The sequence below is a fragment of the Doryrhamphus excisus genome, chromosome 22, assembly GCF_030265055.1.
Source record: "Doryrhamphus excisus isolate RoL2022-K1 chromosome 22, RoL_Dexc_1.0, whole genome shotgun sequence".
Taxonomy (NCBI): Eukaryota; Metazoa; Chordata; class Actinopteri; order Syngnathiformes; family Syngnathidae; genus Doryrhamphus; species Doryrhamphus excisus.
The window spans coordinates 4994144-5011771 of NC_080487.1; the positions used below are offsets into that span (position 1 = coordinate 4994144).

The window sequence follows — 17628 nt, forward strand, 5'->3', positions numbered from 1 at the left end:
GTGTCCAGATGCTGAGTTTACTTCTTCTCAGTACATCCTTTATCAGCTCTGAACCCTGCTCTAAACGACCCCCACGACCTCTACTGTCACCATCTCTCACATTCCTTTGCTTGGCCAATGAACACACGGGGAGTTTGCAGGTCATTTTACATATTTGCCATAATTTTTTTCATAAGAATCAGTAGATATAATAACACTTCTAGGATTTGCACAGCATCCGGTGCATTGGAGAGCAGGCTAAGACACGTAATCTCCAAGCCCTAGCCCGGAATGAATGAATCGGAATGAAACTTAAACACATTCACCCTCGTTGGCGTCTTGGAGGTGTGTTTGTGGTCATGATCACGGTAGAAAACTACCAGTTTCAGAAAGCTCACAGTACACACTTCAATGAACCGCAGCTCCCCAGAGCACTCACGCAGCCCTAGATCCATGATGCTGGACAACACAACAAATGTGTATGTTCGGTGTGTCCAGGAGGCGAGCGGGGATGTTGATCCAGGTTTTGAAGGCCATCCACTGTCTGGGACTGATGGCCATTTGTGTAAACGTCCCTTGCCATCCATCCCCAAATCTTCTCCTTTGGATTTAGATGACGGGAACACGCAGGATGGTCCAAAGGAGCAAAAATAGCATAAAAATTAAATATTAAAAAGACTAAAAATGTCATTATTTTAATAGCCAAACAAACCAAAACCAATAATTTGCTTTGTCGCCGATCCACAAGAACTTTAGGACATGTAGGTTTGGATTTTAGTACTCCCTTAGTAGTTGTGTCGTCATTACTATTATTTACATTTGATGATCTGAAACATTTAAGACCGAATCAGGAACACTTTTTAACATTGTGTCATGGTTCCATCCTGGTTGAAGTAAATCCTGGAGATGAATGTGACCATGATGAGTATGTAAAGGTCAGACAGCAGCGATGAAGATGACCTCAGCCTGGTCCTCCCTGTTGCCATCCTGTATTGGTGTCTATGTTCATGGTGATATTAATATCTGTGCTGTCTCGTCATTCTGAATAACTCTTCCTTGCACTTTATGGATGGAAGCAGCATTTTACCAAAGTCAGTAAGTGGGACTTTTCTTATGTGTTTGAAATTAATACTCCAGCTACAATCTTTGACGTGTCCTCTGCTAAACATCTAAAGCTCAACTTGTCCTTCTGACTGTAAAGTGCTGCTTCTTCAAAGACCCACGTTTTAAGTGCTGTGGCTGTTCACTGCTCATTCAGGAATATGTGTTTATCCTGTAAGAATTGTGTATTGGGAACATACACCTTCAATGACAGAAGAAAGCGCCATTATTCTTGCAGTACTTCTGTACAATCTTCTCATCCGTGTGTTGTTCACGTTTGTTTTCAATATGACTTTCTGACTTTCTTTGTGTGCTTTGTGTGTGTGTTTTCTGAACGTATGTGTGACTGTGTATGCATTATTGTGTCAATCTGCATATGCCCGTGTTCCGTGTGTACCTGGGAGTACCTGCTCTGTCTGTCTGCATGTCTTTCTATATATTGTGGATGTGTTGGCGGGCTTACTTTATGTCTGTGTGTGGGGTTTCTTCTCTACGGGCCAGGTGAGAAGGTCATGCAGGATGATGAGTTCACCTGTGACCTTTTCCGCTTCCTCCAGCTTCTCTGTGAAGGTCATAACTCAGGTATGTTGGTGAATTTAGTAGGTAATACGTGTCTTATTTAATTGGAAATCTACATATCCCGCTACAGACTTCCAGAACTACTTAAGGACTCAAACAGGGAACAATACAACTGTCAACATCATCATCTCTACTGTTGACTACCTTCTAAGAGTTCAGGTTAGCTTCTACTCATCTTTTACTGAAAAAAACAGCATTCCAAATGATTATGCAAATAGGATTTTAGCATCATTATTAGTATTCAACATTCTTCAGTGAAAACGTTGGACATTACTAAGCATATGGGAATCTGGAAGGATCCATCTGCTGCCAAACTAATTATGATGTTCCCCCAAAGAAAACATGTAACTTGGCCTATTTGTCTTTCGTGTTTACCTCCCCTTCCACTGCCATTCACTTGCTTCACTTGCTGTTTGCAGGAGTCCATCAGTGACTTCTACTGGTATTACTCTGGGAAAGATGTCATTGATGAACAAGGACAGAGGAACTTCTCAAAGGCCATCAACGTGGCCAAGCAGGTTTTCAACACCCTGACAGAGTATATCCAGGTACAACAATCCACAGAGAAATGGATGACAATTATTCAGTGATTAATCAAAATTACTTTGTCGGCTTTGATTTATGCCCATTTTCAAATAGAAGCTATGTTGTCATTAGCTTCTATGCTGTCATTAGCTATGTTGTCACACAATTTAAAACAGAAGGAAATCATTGTTTGGTCAAAATCAATCAGTTCCCATAGAGAATTAGATTCAAGTACTACACAGTAGTTAAACTTGTAATAATAGGCAGCTCAGGTTGATCTGTTCCTTGGTTGTGGTTAAACTTCTCATTCTTATTGATGATGTAACAGGGTCCATGTACTGGCAATCAGCAGAGTTTGGCACACAGTCGACTATGGGATGCTGTGGTTGGGTTTTTACACGTCTTTGCTCATATGCAGATGAAATTGTCTCAGGTAAGGTTCTTAAAAAAAAAAAAAAGACACAGAGAGGCTGATGTCATTGCAGCATTATGAAAAAGGAGTTGTTGTTTTTTCCACTTGAAACTTGTATTGGTACATGTTTGTACATTTTGTTAGGTGCACCTTTGAGTGTTGAATGTTTTTGGTTTGCATATTTGTTGGTGCACAAAGTGAATTCATGCGAACTTGGTTTTACCACACACATCAATGCATCATAAATATGACACGTTAGATGAATTACAGTTTACAATGACGTAACTATTGAAACGTAAACGTTTGTTAAAATGTCTTTCTTTCAGGACTCCAGTCAGATTGAGTTACTGAAGGAACTGATGGATCTTCAGAAAGACATGGTGGTCATGTTGCTTTCGATGCTGGAGGGTATGTCATGCCTTATTTATTCCCGGCGACATGCATATTGCAAAAAAATGACTTTCAAGTGCTGTTTGTGTTGACAGGGAATGTGGTTAATGGGACCATTGGAAAACAGATGGTTGATATGCTCGTGGAATCATCCAACAATGTAGAGATGATTTTGAAGTTCTTTGATATGTTCCTCAAATTGAAAGACCTCACCTCCTCGGATGCCTTTAAAGAGTACGACCCTGACGGGAAAGGCAAGTCACTATTTTCCTAAAGCCAGTGTTAAGTATCACTTGTTTGTAATGTTTTATTGATTAACAAATGCAATATTAGGCGTCATCTCAAAGAGGGACTTTCAAAAGGCGATGGAGAGCCACAAGCATTACACCAAGTCTGAGACAGACTTTCTTCTCTGCTGTGCGGAGACTGATGAGAATGAACTCCTTGACTATGAGGAATTTGTGGAGCGCTTCCATGAACCAGCTAAGGTAAATTACATCAATATATATCATACAAATGATACTACTCTAGTTATGAATGAGTTGTGTTCCTAGGCTGCGATGTCAGTCCACTTTTGGTATATATTAGATCTTATACCTACTGTATATTATGCCAAAATCATACACATGAAGGATATGTAAAATACAGTCATAAAAACATTCAATACAATTCAATGAAACAGTAATAGAAAGAGAACAATTCCTTACTTTTGGCATGAAAATTATATGAATAATTGAGCTGTATGTTTCTAGACAGCGAACCAACGAACAAAACTCTGCGCACAAGGCTTGCTTTTCTTGCTTTATGAAGCTTTCTTGTAAAAATAAGTGATAACATACAGAAAAAATCAAATAAAATTCCAATACTGCTCATGTTGCAGGCTAAACACACATCAGCTAACAGTTAGCTAACTAGCAGTAGCGTGAAGTTAGCGAACTTGACAAAACTAGTACAACTTTTGAAATAGAAACTGCATCTATGTAAGTGCTTTATACACCAATATACTTACAAAGACCATAATTTCCAGAGAAACAAGCGTTTAGAGCAACTTTCAGTGTGTTTATAAGGTTTTCCAGTTTTGTTTCTGCTGTGAGGCCAGTCGGCTTTTCACCGAGAGAAAACGACAAAGCTTGTCTAACAATATTTTTAGACAATATTTTAACAATATTTATTAGAACTTTTATCTGTTTATTACTTTCATTTTAACTAACTTGTGAAACGTATGAATTATTAATGTCAACCTCCTTTAATTGGCGCAGTCTGTGTTAAGTGTTGAATGATATCAACTGATCCAACAGGATATTGGCTTCAACGTGGCCGTTTTGCTGACCAACTTGTCGGAGCACATGCCTCACGACACCCGGCTGCAGACCTTCCTGGAGCTGGCAGAGAGTGTTCTTAACTACTTCCAGCCCTACCTGGGTCGGATTGAGATCATGGGCAGTGCCAAGCGGATTGAGAGGGTCTACTTTGAGATCAGTGAATCCAGTCGAACTCAGTGGGAGAAACCTCAGGTAAAGATCAGGTTTATTATTGATTTTCTGTATTTTTTTAATGATTTCATGTTATTTTTAACATTGTTTTCTCCAAACACATATTTCTTTATGGTGGATTTGCCTTTCCTTTCCAACCAGGTTAAAGAATCCAAGCGCCAGTTCATCTTTGACGTGGTGAATGAAGGAGGCGAGAAGGAAAAGATGGAGTTGTTTGTGAATTTCTGTGAGGACACCATCTTCGAAATGCAGCTGGCTGCTCAGATGTCAGACATTGGCGAGCGTTTTGCCGCGAAAGAAGAGAGTGAGCAAGATCATCCAAATGTGGAAAATCCTGAGATGGGCTTCTTTTCTGTCACCACCATTCACATGGCACTGGTGGCTCTGCAGGGCAACGTCATGATGCTGATCAAGGTGAGCAAAACCTTTGTGCTTGACATTACGGAACTTGTTGGAGTAGTCAAAAACACGACAGGACTCAATGCATGGATAGATGGGGCGGCATGGTAGAGGGGCATCTCTAACCAGGAGATTGTCTTCCACCCTCAACACCTGTTAAATCATTAGTGATCATGATAGACTGCAGCTTGTAATTAAAAGGTCATGTTTGATCAAGCAATAGTCAGAACAGTGGGAAAGTCCCAGGGAATAATTGAGAAGACATCACGTCTCCATGTCTTGTCTCAGGTGCTGTCCATGAAGAGTTTGAGGAAGCAGATGAAGAAGATAAAGAGTATGACAGCGAAAGACATGGTGACGACCTTGCTTTCATTCTACTGGTCAGCATTGCAAGGCCTCCTCTACATAGCGTATAGTGTGGTTCGAGGATTCTACAGAATTATCTGCAATAGCATCTTAGGAGCCAACCTGGTTGACGGGGCCAACACTCTAAAGGTACACAATTGACATAACGTAACACAACCTACACACAAGTTGTTAACAAATTCAGTAAAAAATGTAAAATACTCCTTTCCTAGGTGTCTGAGCCACTGGTAAACATACCTGAGCCCAGTCAGGACGAAGTCAGGTCAGACGCGGAGGACAAAGACAGGAAATCATTTGACAGGAGCTCAGTGAAGGAGGACCTGGCGGAGTTGGCTATCAATACCAGTGACACCGAGCTCCTTTCCGACGTTTTTGGGCTGGACTTGCGGAGAGAAGGAGGACAATACAAAATTACTCCACACAATCCTTACGCCAGTCTGACTGAACTTCTTAACTCTCCGCTTCCTTCGGCAACCTCCTCTGCTGCCTCAACAGTACCCCCTTCTGGGCTCAGACACAGACATCAGGTAGAGAACACGAGACAGGCACGTTTGTTATAGTTATAAATAATGACAGCTATCTTGCACAATAGAATGAACATCGGGAAAACGCTGTAGAAAACGTCATGACAATACTCTTACTGTAAACCAGATGTTGAATGCAGATTATGACTTTTTCAGGCTATATTTTTTAAGCAATATTTTTAAGTCTTCCACTTTATTGTTGAAGAGACGTGTCAGCCAAGACAGTCCCTCAACATCCAGGGACCATCCATGGGTGGCAAATGCAAATACTTGTCATTTCCCCACGGTCCTAATATTTGGCTATGATAGGATGGAGTAAGCTCCATTTCAATGCGAAATGTTGCTAAAGCAAAGAAACCAGGAAAGAAACATTCTGTGTTGCAGGAATGCAACAAAATTCTCTTCCTTTTTACATTTGCCAAGTCTCTAAGTCTCTCTTTTCTTGTATTTTCTTCCTTGGAGAAGCAAAAGGGCTCGACACCAGAAAGTACTTGTGAAGTGGACAAAAAGTAAGTATCAGCATGTGGTATATTCTGAGAATTTCTTTTTGCTTCATAAGTTTGGTAATGGTAATGGTTTTATTTCATTTGAATATGCATCAGATTACAATTGAGTGCATCCCATAATCAGTTCACATGTCCAAAAGGAGTAGGAAGAAGCAAAGCTTATTAAATCCTACCCCTCCATCTGGTACTTTCACAATCAGTAACTGTTACATTTGTTCACTTCCTGCTTTCCTAATAAGTTTTTTTAATTTAAAAAAAAAAAATTTGTCACGTACCAAAGCACGAGGTGATATGACCATACAATAACATAATGGGTACCATAGTGATATATATATAGCACATCAAGACTTTTCCAGACTCTTTTTACATACCGTGTGAAGCCCTGATGGAAATCCAATCTGGAAACTTAAGAGGGCATCAGGAGTATGTTTAGCATATTTAACCATACCTGTGATTTCAGGGCTGATCATGGAGATAAACAGGAGAAAAATGAAAAGATGAAGACAAAGGTGAAAAGGCGGAATTTTGCAAAAGATGAACCTGACGTGCAGGAGTCTGTGGTCTTGAAGAAGATCATTGCCTACCAGAGAAAACTCCTGGTAAATGGAGCTCTTCATCTGTTTTCCAGTTGTGATCATGCTTTTGGGGTCATTTGTAACTATTTGTTTTTCTGCATCTTTCTGTTTTCCCACAGAATTATTTTGCCAGGAACTTCTACAACATGAGGATGTTGGCTCTATTTGTTGCATTTGCCATAAACTTCATTCTCCTGTTCTATAAGGTAATATATATATATATAAATATATATATGCATGTGGTAAGCATGTTTTGGAAAAAGGCCCGCCACTGATTGTGATCAGACATGCTACCCACAGGGTCCACTGTGCTTCCTTTATGTTCAACTTTACTGCCAATTTTACAGTCAAATATCCCAGAATATTAGCCCCCCCTTTAGTGCAAATCCGGACTGTCGTGTTATGACCGTCATGTCTTACTCAGTGGGTGTGGGTGTATCGTTGCACCCCCCCCCCCCCCCCCCCCCCACAGACTACAGACAGAACTCCAAACTAAAGCCAGCGAAATGCAACAAAATGAGTTCAAGAGTCAAACTGAATGCCGAGTATGACAAATTCATACAAGATGGCAGGTCTTTACTAATATTAAAAGTCCTCCCTGCTTCTCACAACAGTCCACCGTAACCCCACAAGACCCCCCAACTATTTGCGAATCTGATACATTTATTTTCAAATAGTGGTCTTGCAGCGGTTTATGCTTTAGTGAGTGCCAGAGTGCCATTCCAATTGTGTTTGCCATGTTGAGAAAATACACAATCAAAATAACTGAAGATAAAAAAGTACAATGTACTGACAAATTGCTCCATTTAGGTTTCTACATCCTCTGCATCAGTAGCCGAGGAAAAGGAAGTGATGTTCTCCAGCAGCCAACAGGACAACAGCATTCAGTGGGATCCATTAAGTGGCGAGCCGACAGCAGAGACAAAAGATGAGGTTGTGGATGACCCCAGGGAGCTCCTCAAGTCCGTCATGGTGCGCTTTGTTCTGGAGGAAGGCAGCGGATACATGGAGCCCATGCTGCGGATCCTGGCTATCCTTCACACGGTCATCTCTTTCTTCTGCATCATTGGATATTATTGTCTCAAGGTATGCTGCTCTGTGCTTCAATTGTCCAGGTAGTCATTGACAGCCATGTTGGTGCTGTGTTAGGTTTGTGGACTGTTATTCCACACATTACTTCAAATGTCTTCATTCAGAAGTGCAAAATCAGGGCAATACAAATCAGAAGTATATACTTATATACACTATATACATGTTGACCAAGTCACAGGTTTACAGTATTTCAGTTATTGCACGGTTTATTGCATGGTTAATTGCACACTTATTGGACAGGATTTTTTGTATTATATTTTTATTTTCATTTTTATAATACTGTATTTACCGTATTTTCTGGACTATAAGTCGCTCCGGAGTATAAGTCGCACAAGGACAAAAATGCATAATTAGGTAGAAAAAACATACATAATTCGCACTGGAGTATAAATAGCATTTTTTGCGGGTAATTTATTTTACAAACCACTTGACCAAAACAGACGTTACGTCCTCTTGGAAGGCAAGTTCTAACAATAAAAGAATAGAGAACAGGTTGAATAGGTGTAGGATATGCTAACACAATGGTTATTCAGCTACACAAAAATAAACATGAACATAAAAGGTGTTTGTTGTTTCATTTATAAGTCGCTCTGGAGTATAAGTTGCAGGAATATGAAAAAAGCGCGACTTATAATCCAGAAAATATGGTAAATTTTAGCAAATTTTTGATGTGAAATGTGACTACATACATGGGAGAAGCTGGATTGTCAGTTGTTGTTTTTTTTAAGATTATCCTGGCCGGCTATCCTGCGATGTAAAGTCTTACCAGCGAGATTTTTATATCTGATCAGACTTGATGATGATAGAACATTGTCATGTCATTAATGGTGGACCAAGAGGTGGCGAGCTCAGTAAGGGTGTGTTTGTGTGCGGCTGTGGGGTCATGCAGGTTCCATTGGTGATCTTCAAGCGTGAGAAGGAGATTGCCAGAAAGTTGGAGTTTGATGGCCTTTACATTACCGAGCAGCCTTCTGAGGATGACATTAAGGGGCAGTGGGACCGGCTTGTTATCAACACCCAGTAAGTCCCCCCCTCTTGGATCTTGGACTGTGACGTTGGATGTTCCACCTAGTTTCATGGAGACTAGTTTGGTAATACAACAGCCTTTCTGATTATGCTTGTCATTATTGAATTTGCCTTCTCATTTGTAGATCTTTCCCAAACAACTACTGGGATAAGTTTGTGAAGCGAAAAGTAGGTGTCCTCTACAGTTCATTTTCATTTTTTAAAGGCAGTGTAAAATGTCATTTTTATCCGCTCTTCTGCAGGTGATGGATAAATATGGGGAGTTTTATGGCAACGACCGGATCAGCGAGCTGCTGGGCCTGGACAAGGCTGCTTTGGACTTCAGTGATGCCTGTAAACAAAGGAAGCCCAGGAGAGACAGCTCATTGGCTGCTGTGTGAGTACACCCCAATCATGTGTGGAAGAGCATATTTCACCTACATGTGGCGCTATAACGTATGAGCATGAGCTCTGTCGTTTTTGGTGATGAAACGACCAAAAAGTTCTCAGCATCAATATGATTTCACTCCACACTCTTAATTGCTCTCTGGTTCTACCATATCTTACTTATTGTGTGGAAATATGGGATAATAACTATAAAAGCAATCTTCACTCGATGTAAATGTACTGCAAAAAAGGGTAGTAAGGATAATTCATAATGCCGCCTACAGAGAACATACTAACTCCTTATTTCTAAAATCACAAATACTTCAACTTGCTGATATAGTTCATCTTCAAACAGCTAAAATAATGCATAAGGCTAAAAATAACCAAAATAATACGTGACAAAAATAAAAAAAACAACTTAAACTATATTAGGAAAGCAGGAAGTGAACAAATGCAACAGTTACTGATTGTAAAAGTACCAGATGGAGGGGTAGGATTTAATAAGCTTTGCTTCTTCCTGCTCCTTTTGGACATGTGGAACTGTGAACTGATTATGGGATGCACTCAATTGTAATCTGATGCATGTTCAAATGAAATTTAAACCATTACCATTACCATTTTATCTACATAGATATAATATTTTTGGCAGCAGCACACAACTGCTCCCTTTTGGTCATGTGACACCGATGACCGAAAGTATTGTTTTGCTAGTCCAGGAGGGTTTTCTTCACCCTGGAAGCTGCAGTAAAGGAGATGCCACAAGATTAGAACTTAGTCAGAAATTGTAATAATCTGCAGGGTTCGAAGTTTACGAAAGTACTACACTGGAAAGTACAGCACTGTTGTTTATTCCCACAGTCCCAAACATGATGTTAGGTTCACTGAAGGCTGTAAATGTTGGTTGTGGGAATGTGAATGGTTGTTGGTATACTCTTAAGTGTACCCTGTGATCGACTATGAACAGCCCGGACTGGAAGAACATCAAGGTGGTAGATGTCATTGTTCAGGACATTAATATATTTCCATCCTATTCAGAACTTATGATTTATTGTACTCTCTCACCAGGCTGAACTCCATTGATGCTAAGTACCAGATATGGAAGCTGGGAGTGGTGTTCACCGACAATGTAAGCATGCATGCAATAGGGTGTATTCAAAAGGAAGTAGGTCCAAGTTGCTGTATCGATTTGAGGTTCTATGGGTGGTGACTTTATACTTTGTAATCAAATAACTTGTTTTATATGGTAAATATTTGTAACGGTGAAATAGTAACACACCACCGGGAAAACAGCAACAGCATATAAAATGAATCTTTGTAAAAGCACATATTATGCATCTTGTTGCTACAGTGCTTCTGAATGCTACCTCTCCCGTCCTGCAGTCATTCCTGTACCTGGCCTGGTACATGACCATGTCCATACTGGGTCACTACAACAACTTCTTCTTTGCTGCTCATCTGCTCGATATTGCAATGGGCTTCAAGACGCTGCGGACCATTCTGTCATCTGTCACACACAACGGAAAACAGGTATGCTGCTTTGGGGGGGGGGGGGGGGTTGCGAGCTACAAGACGGGTCTGAGACTGAGTGATTCTGTGCTTCCTTGCAGCTGGTCCTAACAGTCGGCCTGTTAGCCGTGGTGGTATATCTCTACACAGTAGTGGCCTTCAACTTCTTCAGGAAGTTCTACAACAAGAGTGAAGATGGAGAACTACCTGACATGAAGTGTGATGACATGCTGACTGTAAGTCATGACAAACCAAGCAGGGAAATTCATGGTAAATCAAACTTTGGGCTGTTTGAGAGTTCCAAAAACAGTTAGTGTCTATTTTGCTTTATCTTCTCGCGTCACACGAGTGCTGACCGATGCTTGGTTAAGTGTTTTGGAGACTTGGAGACAGTATCTGGTGTAGCTTGTGAGTAACCAGGTTCGTTGGCCATGTATGGATACAAAGTCAGGGAGTCACGGGTCAGAGAATTTAATTTTACACTTCACCCTCAGGCGCTGGATGTATTCTCTATTTTTTGTCTGATGCTTTTCAATCAACGATGCTCCACAGCTTCTTGACCTTGTGGACTTCACGGTCCAACTTCCACCTCCACAAAGGGGCTGGGGGCCACCTGAAGTATGAACAAAGTTTGATTTACATTCAGTGACTAAATGAAATGTCGATTCCAGCCAGTCACATGACTGATCTGCAGACTGAGCTGATCTGAGACCTTTTCCGCTTCCCTGCGTGCGTTGGATGTTGGATGTACCTTTTTTCGGGGGGAGGGATCTCTATTTCTAAATCAGTTCAGGTGTTTTCATCTCTGGTGGAACTCCTCAACTCCTTATTTCAGTTGTAATATCCAACACCTCCACCCACTTGGACTAGCTAACCACGCTATTCCAGATGCACTTCCACACTTACACTGTATATTAGACTGAAGTAATAGTTGGTGGGTAGAAAGAAACACTATATAAGGGCCGTACGGCAGGCGTGTGTGTGTGTGTTTTGTACGAGTGGGAGGACGACCTTCTGTCACCCGGAAACTTCAGGGCTAATCCTGTATAGTCAGCCAGCCATAGAATTCCATAGAGCTCTATTTATTCCTATTAAGGATCTGGGGGTGCCTCTTGGACAAGAAGGGGACAGAGGCGAGTGCAGTGGAGATGAAGGTCCGCTGCTTCAGGGGAGGTTTTCTTCCCTCTGATTCCGGCATCAGAATTAATCCCTTGGAATAACACTCCCAGCAGGATGAGAGGCTCAGTCCTGATCTCTTCACTTGTTGGTTTAGTAGCCATAATGTTCCTCTTCTGTTATCTGGATACATTTATGTGTAAGATATGAGGGCTGATAGTGTTCAAAAAAGGTTCAATTCCACCTGAACATTTCTCCAGCCAATCCACGTCCTCTAGTAGGACAAGAGGGTTGTTGTAAGGAGGGTTATTTACTGAAATGGTTAGCAACTGTAGTAACAAGCCTTGTTGGCAACCCTGTTGGCTACAACAGTTAACAGATGAAGAAACCCTCCAGTGTCGCTGCCCTCATAACTCATGTTGAGGGTTTGAAACCCATTGGTTTGGAAGATTCTTTCACAATAAACTTCATAAAAATAATTTCCACAAGATAAATAACTCATCTCCCAGGTCTAGAGAGACCATCCCTGCCTTAGTCTGCTTAGTCCGGCTTGCACCGGGCTCACTAAAGCAGCTGGAAAACAGCTGCAAGTACATCCAGAATGCTGCTGCTCGAGTCCTGACTAGAAGCAGGACATATGACCTAGCCTAGCCTAGCCTAGTGTAAAGGTGTGGGTAAAAAACACAAAAAACAAAGGGGTTTTCATTTAATCTTCCTATAATTGTTGGTTGAAAGTAAGGCACTTTCGCTGTACGGTGCTGTTGCACAGTGGCGCCACAAGGGGGCGTTGTGGCTTGGTTGTTGGGAAGGCCACACACAGCGGTGAAGAAGAAATAAATAAATTGCTGTGTTGGAGAGACGACGAACTTTTCCCGCTCTTTTATGTGTTTCAGGTTGGTGAAAAAGAAGTGTTTTTAAGTACACCACGACATGTAGTATAGTTATGTAGAGTGACTTTTGATTCCTCTGTAATGTATATTTGTTGTTTATGTAAGAAAAGAAAGTCTATGTATATACATGTATATATTTGCTAATGCTAATAGGCCCGAAGCCTGGCCATGCTAGCCTTTAGCACCCATTTTAGGTGCAAGTGAATTAGATAGACAAAAGAATGGGTGAAGGAACAAAATGGATTAATATTTTTCTTATATATATGTATATATTATCTTAATATGGCTATTTCCTGTCAAGTAGCAGAGCATGCTTGAATGGCTCAATGGTTGTAGTTGCGTATAAGAAGAAATAAATAAACTGCTTTGTTGGAGAGACGACCAACTTTTCCCGCTCTTTCATGTGTTTCAGGTTGGTGGAAAAAAAGTGTTTTTAAGTACACCACGATATGTAGTACGGTCATGTAGAGTGACTTTTGATTCCTTTGTAATGTATATTAGTAGTTTATGTGAGAAAAGAAAGTCTGTGTATATACATGTGTATATTTGCAAATGCTAACAGGCCTAGCGGTGAGAACTGAAGCCTGGCCGTGCTAGCCTTTAGCACCCATTTTAGGTGCAAGTGAATTAGATAGACAAAAGAATGGGTGAAGGAACAAAATGGATGTATATTTCAATGAATATTTTTCTTATATATATATATTATCTTAATATGGCTATTTCCTGTCAAGTAGCAGGGCATGCTTGAATGGCTGGTTGTAGTTGCGTATAAGAAGAAATAAAATAAACTGCTCTTTTATGTGTTTTAGGTTGAGAATATTTGGCAGTGAGCGGTAAAATTATAGCTGTGTGTTTCCCTGAGTCTGGTTTAGGGAGGTAACACTAGCCTAGCCTTATTGGACTACACTTAACAACCAGTAACAACCTTCATTTCACCTAAAAACATTGTTGTCTCACTCCTGTTTCTTCTTTGTGTATTGAAGCTCTACTTGAGAAGTATCCATGTACATTTCTAACCCCCCCCCCCCCCCCCCCTTCACCTTTTCTGCCAGTGCTACATGTTCCACATGTATGTGGGTGTGCGTGCCGGCGGAGGCATCGGTGACCAGATTGAGGACCCAGCAGGAGACGAGTATGAGATCTATCGCATCATCTTTGACATCACCTTTTTCTTCTTCGTCATCGTGATCCTTCTGGCCATCATTCAAGGTGAGAGGGGGGCAACCTCATTGGTCCTTTTCATTATTTTTCAGTTGAGTACTATAAATGTGTACATGTTAGCTCATTCCGTTAGGAATAGGAAACAGGATACCGGATGGAATTACCAATGTCTGCCTTTGTGTGTTCCAGGTTTGATCATTGATGCGTTTGGAGAACTACGAGACCAACAGGAGCAAGTGAAAGAAGACATGGAGGTGAGGCAAACACAAGACGGCATGGTGGGTCACGTACCACATAATCATTAAACACTGCATTGTTTCTTCATTCCAGACCAAATGTTTTATTTGTGGAATCGGCAATGATTACTTTGATACGGTCCCACATGGCTTTGAAACACACACGCTACAGGAGCACAACCTGGCCAATTACCTGTGAGTATTTTCCTTTGCTGCTGCTGCTGGGATTCTTGGGACTGTCAATCAAAACAATTCAAATACATTTCAGTATTGGCGTCATAGTAGGATACGCCTTATTAAAGTACTGGCGTCTTATAAAAGTATTGACATCATAGTAATATATGCCTTATAAAAGTATTGGCGTCATAGTAGGATACGCCTTATAAAAGTATTGGCCTCATAGTAGTATACGGCTTATCAAAGTATTGGCGTCTTATAAAAGTATTGACATCATAGTAATATATGCCTTATAAAAGTATTGGCGTTATAGTAGTATACACCTTATAAAAGTATGTCGTCATAGTAATATATGCCTTAAGTATTGGCATTATATTATACGCCTTATAAAAGTATTGGCATTATAGTATACGCCTTATAAAAGTATTGGTGTTATTGTATTGGCGTTATAGTAGTATATGCCTTATAAAGGTATTGGTGTCATAGTAGTACACGCCTTATAAAAGTATTGTCGTTATAGTATACGCTTTATAAAAGTATTGTCGTTATAGTGTACGCTTTATAAAAGTATTGTCGTTATAGTATACGCCTTATAAAAGTATTGGCGTTATAGTATACGCCTTATAAAAGTATTGGCGTTATAGTATACGCCTTATAAAAGTATTGGTGTCACAGTAGTATACACCTTCTAAAAGTATCGGCATCATAGTAGTATACGCCTTATAAAAGTATTGGCCTCATAGTAGTATACGCCTCATAAAAGTATTGGCGTCAAAGTAGTATACGCCTTATAAAAGTATTGGCGTCATAGTAGTATATGCCTTATAAAAGTATTGGTGTTATAGTATACGCCTTATAAAAGTATTGGCGTCATAGTAGTATACGCCTTATAAAAGTATTGGTGTTATAGTATACGCCTTATAAAAGTATTGGCCTCATAGTATACGCCTTATAAAAGTAGCGGCGTCATAGTAGTATACGCCTTATGAAAGTATTGGCGTCACAGTAGTATACGCCTTATAAAAGTATTGGTGTTATAGTATACGCCTTATAAAAGTATTGGCCTCATAGTATACGCCTTATAAAAGTATTGTCGTCATAGTAGTATATGCCTTATAAAAGTAGCGGCGTCATAGTAATATACGCATTATAAAAGTAGTGGCCTCATAGTAGTATACGCCTTATGAAAGTATTGGCGTCACAGTAGTATACGCCTTATTAAAGTATTGGCGTAATAGTAGTATACGCCTTATGAAAGTATTGGCGTCACAGTAGTATACGCCTTATAAAAGTATTGGCGTCATAGTAGTATACGCCTTATAAAAGTATTGTCGTCATAGTAGTATATGCCTTATGAAAGTATTGTGTAATCCATAGGAGATAAAGCCAGTATGTGTGTATTTGTCCAATAAATAATGTGTTTGTGTTCCAGATTCTTTGTGATGTACCTCATCAACAAAGATGAAACAGAGCACACCGGCCAGGTAAGGTCACATGTTAAGGTCACACCTTTTGGTGCTGTTTGATTCCGGCCCTCAGTTTGCTCCATGATATCATAAACCCTTAAGATCAACATAAAACGGAGACTTCCGTGTCTGTGATGCCCCCCTTGATTTACCTTGATTTGGGTTTTTGGGTGTGGACAAACTACGTGAAGGTAAACTTCCTTTTCGCTCTTCCAGGAGTCTTACGTATGGAAAATGTACCAGGAGCGCTGCTGGGAGTTCTTCCCAGCCGGGGATTGTTTCCGGAAACAGTATGAAGATCACCTCAACTGATCCGTCCATGGAATTCTTTCTTTTCCGGCGGTTCCTGAAGGCCACGTGCACCATAGTGTTTTTGCCAGTCCTACTACTGGACATGATGAGTACTGGTGTTCATCCAAGAGCTTCCTCAACTGACCAACTCCGCTCCACCTTCCGGCACACTCATTTTGGAATGCTTTGTAGATATTATAGACACGAACCTATTGTAGATGTATGAGACCGCTGGCATGTGATGATGTCTGCCTCAAGTAACGAGTGTTTCATTTCTTTGTATTTTACATCACAGTACAAGAACAAGAAAATATGACCACACATCACCACAAGTGATGAGTTCAAGGTGTGGTAAAAAAAATCATGCTGGAAAGGACAATTGTGGTTTTTCCAAGAGGTTCCGTGTACATGTCACACTGCATGTCAGTACAAGGAGTGGACACGCCCACTCTGGAACCTGCTGCTATGCAGGGTCTGCAATCTGTCATTCAAGGATGTCCTGCTGTCACCTCGGTCATGACTGTCTGCATCCATTCCAAGTTGTGCTACGTGAAACACTGCATGCCATGGAAGGACCGGAGATGGTTGAAGATGCCGAGACCGGAACATTTTATACGTTTTAACTCAAGTATTTTACTGCTTTGAATTCAGCTGGTATTATCATGCCCACTCTCTCTGTACTACCCAATGGTGTGCGCGTGCGTGTGTGTGTGTGTGTGAAGGGCTATGTAACTTTGCCTGCAAGACAATGTAAGGAGATGCCAGATTAAGAAGTCATTCTGATGCTTGCTATTTGCTCACATAGTTTTTTTGAAAAGAGAGAAATATATAAATAAATGAATCATACATTTCAATCAATGTTTGTCCTCACATTTCAATGATTTGATGAATTATTGGGGCTGCACTGCGGTCGAGTGGTTAGCGTGTAGACCTCACAGCTAGGAGACCAGGGTTCAATTCAATTCCTGTGCGTTTGTGATATGTGTGATAGGCTAAATAGTCTACATGGATTTTCCCCATTAGGAGTCACTTACATTGGAAAATATTTGTGCTGAAAGGAAAAGAAGAGCCATTGAATGATACCCTGGGATCTTTGATTAGAGTTCCTCTCCAAGCTGCTGCAAGCCAAGGTGACTGAAGAAGGGAGAAGATGTGATGCATGGCAAAGATGCCTTAAAAGGACTTAAAAGGGTCCAGCCAACAAAAGAATGGTGAAGACGGACCTGAAGCAGAGAAGGGCAAACATCTTCCAAAGGAAGCTAGGAAGTTCCACGGAAGAAAACAATTGCATGGAAGTCTTGACGGTAGAATAGGGTCAGCTGTTTCCTGTTATGAATAACATTTTGGAATATTAGATTGTTCTGTATGCAGCCCTCAGTGGAAGACATTTCCACCCCTAAACCCTGGTCACATTCAATGAATATTTCTGCTTTATTCCTGGATATGTGAAAT

General features: G+C 40.7%; 1 protein-coding gene across 8 annotated transcripts in view; it reads left to right on the forward strand.

Moving 5' to 3' along the window:
• ryr2a (ryanodine receptor 2a (cardiac)) overlaps window positions 1-17034 on the forward strand; it is a 73734-nt gene extending 56700 nt beyond the window's left edge. For 7 of the 8 annotated variants that reach the window (XM_058061892.1, XM_058061894.1, XM_058061893.1 and 4 more), the window contains 26 exons: window positions 1582-1662; window positions 1730-1818; window positions 2079-2207; window positions 2513-2617; window positions 2923-3004; window positions 3082-3240; window positions 3320-3474; window positions 4285-4500; window positions 4621-4893; window positions 5167-5373; window positions 5457-5771; window positions 6231-6277; window positions 6735-6873; window positions 6969-7055; window positions 7660-7935; window positions 8831-8961; window positions 9093-9135; window positions 9210-9343; window positions 10399-10459; window positions 10714-10860; window positions 10941-11075; window positions 13898-14054; window positions 14196-14260; window positions 14337-14437; window positions 15852-15903; window positions 16102-17034. In XM_058061892.1, coding sequence (XP_057917875.1) covers window positions 1582-1662; window positions 1730-1818; window positions 2079-2207; window positions 2513-2617; window positions 2923-3004; window positions 3082-3240; window positions 3320-3474; window positions 4285-4500; window positions 4621-4893; window positions 5167-5373; window positions 5457-5771; window positions 6231-6277; window positions 6735-6873; window positions 6969-7055; window positions 7660-7935; window positions 8831-8961; window positions 9093-9135; window positions 9210-9343; window positions 10399-10459; window positions 10714-10860; window positions 10941-11075; window positions 13898-14054; window positions 14196-14260; window positions 14337-14437; window positions 15852-15903; window positions 16102-16197 — 3482 coding nt within the window. In that variant the 3' untranslated portion in view covers window positions 16198-17034. The remainder of the gene's footprint in view (window positions 1-1581; window positions 1663-1729; window positions 1819-2078; window positions 2208-2512; window positions 2618-2922; window positions 3005-3081; window positions 3241-3319; window positions 3475-4284; window positions 4501-4620; window positions 4894-5166; window positions 5374-5456; window positions 5772-6230; window positions 6278-6734; window positions 6874-6968; window positions 7056-7659; window positions 7936-8830; window positions 8962-9092; window positions 9136-9209; window positions 9344-10398; window positions 10460-10713; window positions 10861-10940; window positions 11076-13897; window positions 14055-14195; window positions 14261-14336; window positions 14438-15851; window positions 15904-16101) is intronic. The other variant, XM_058061897.1, reaches the window with a different exon arrangement.
• The last annotated feature ends 594 nt before the right edge of the window (window positions 17035-17628 follow it).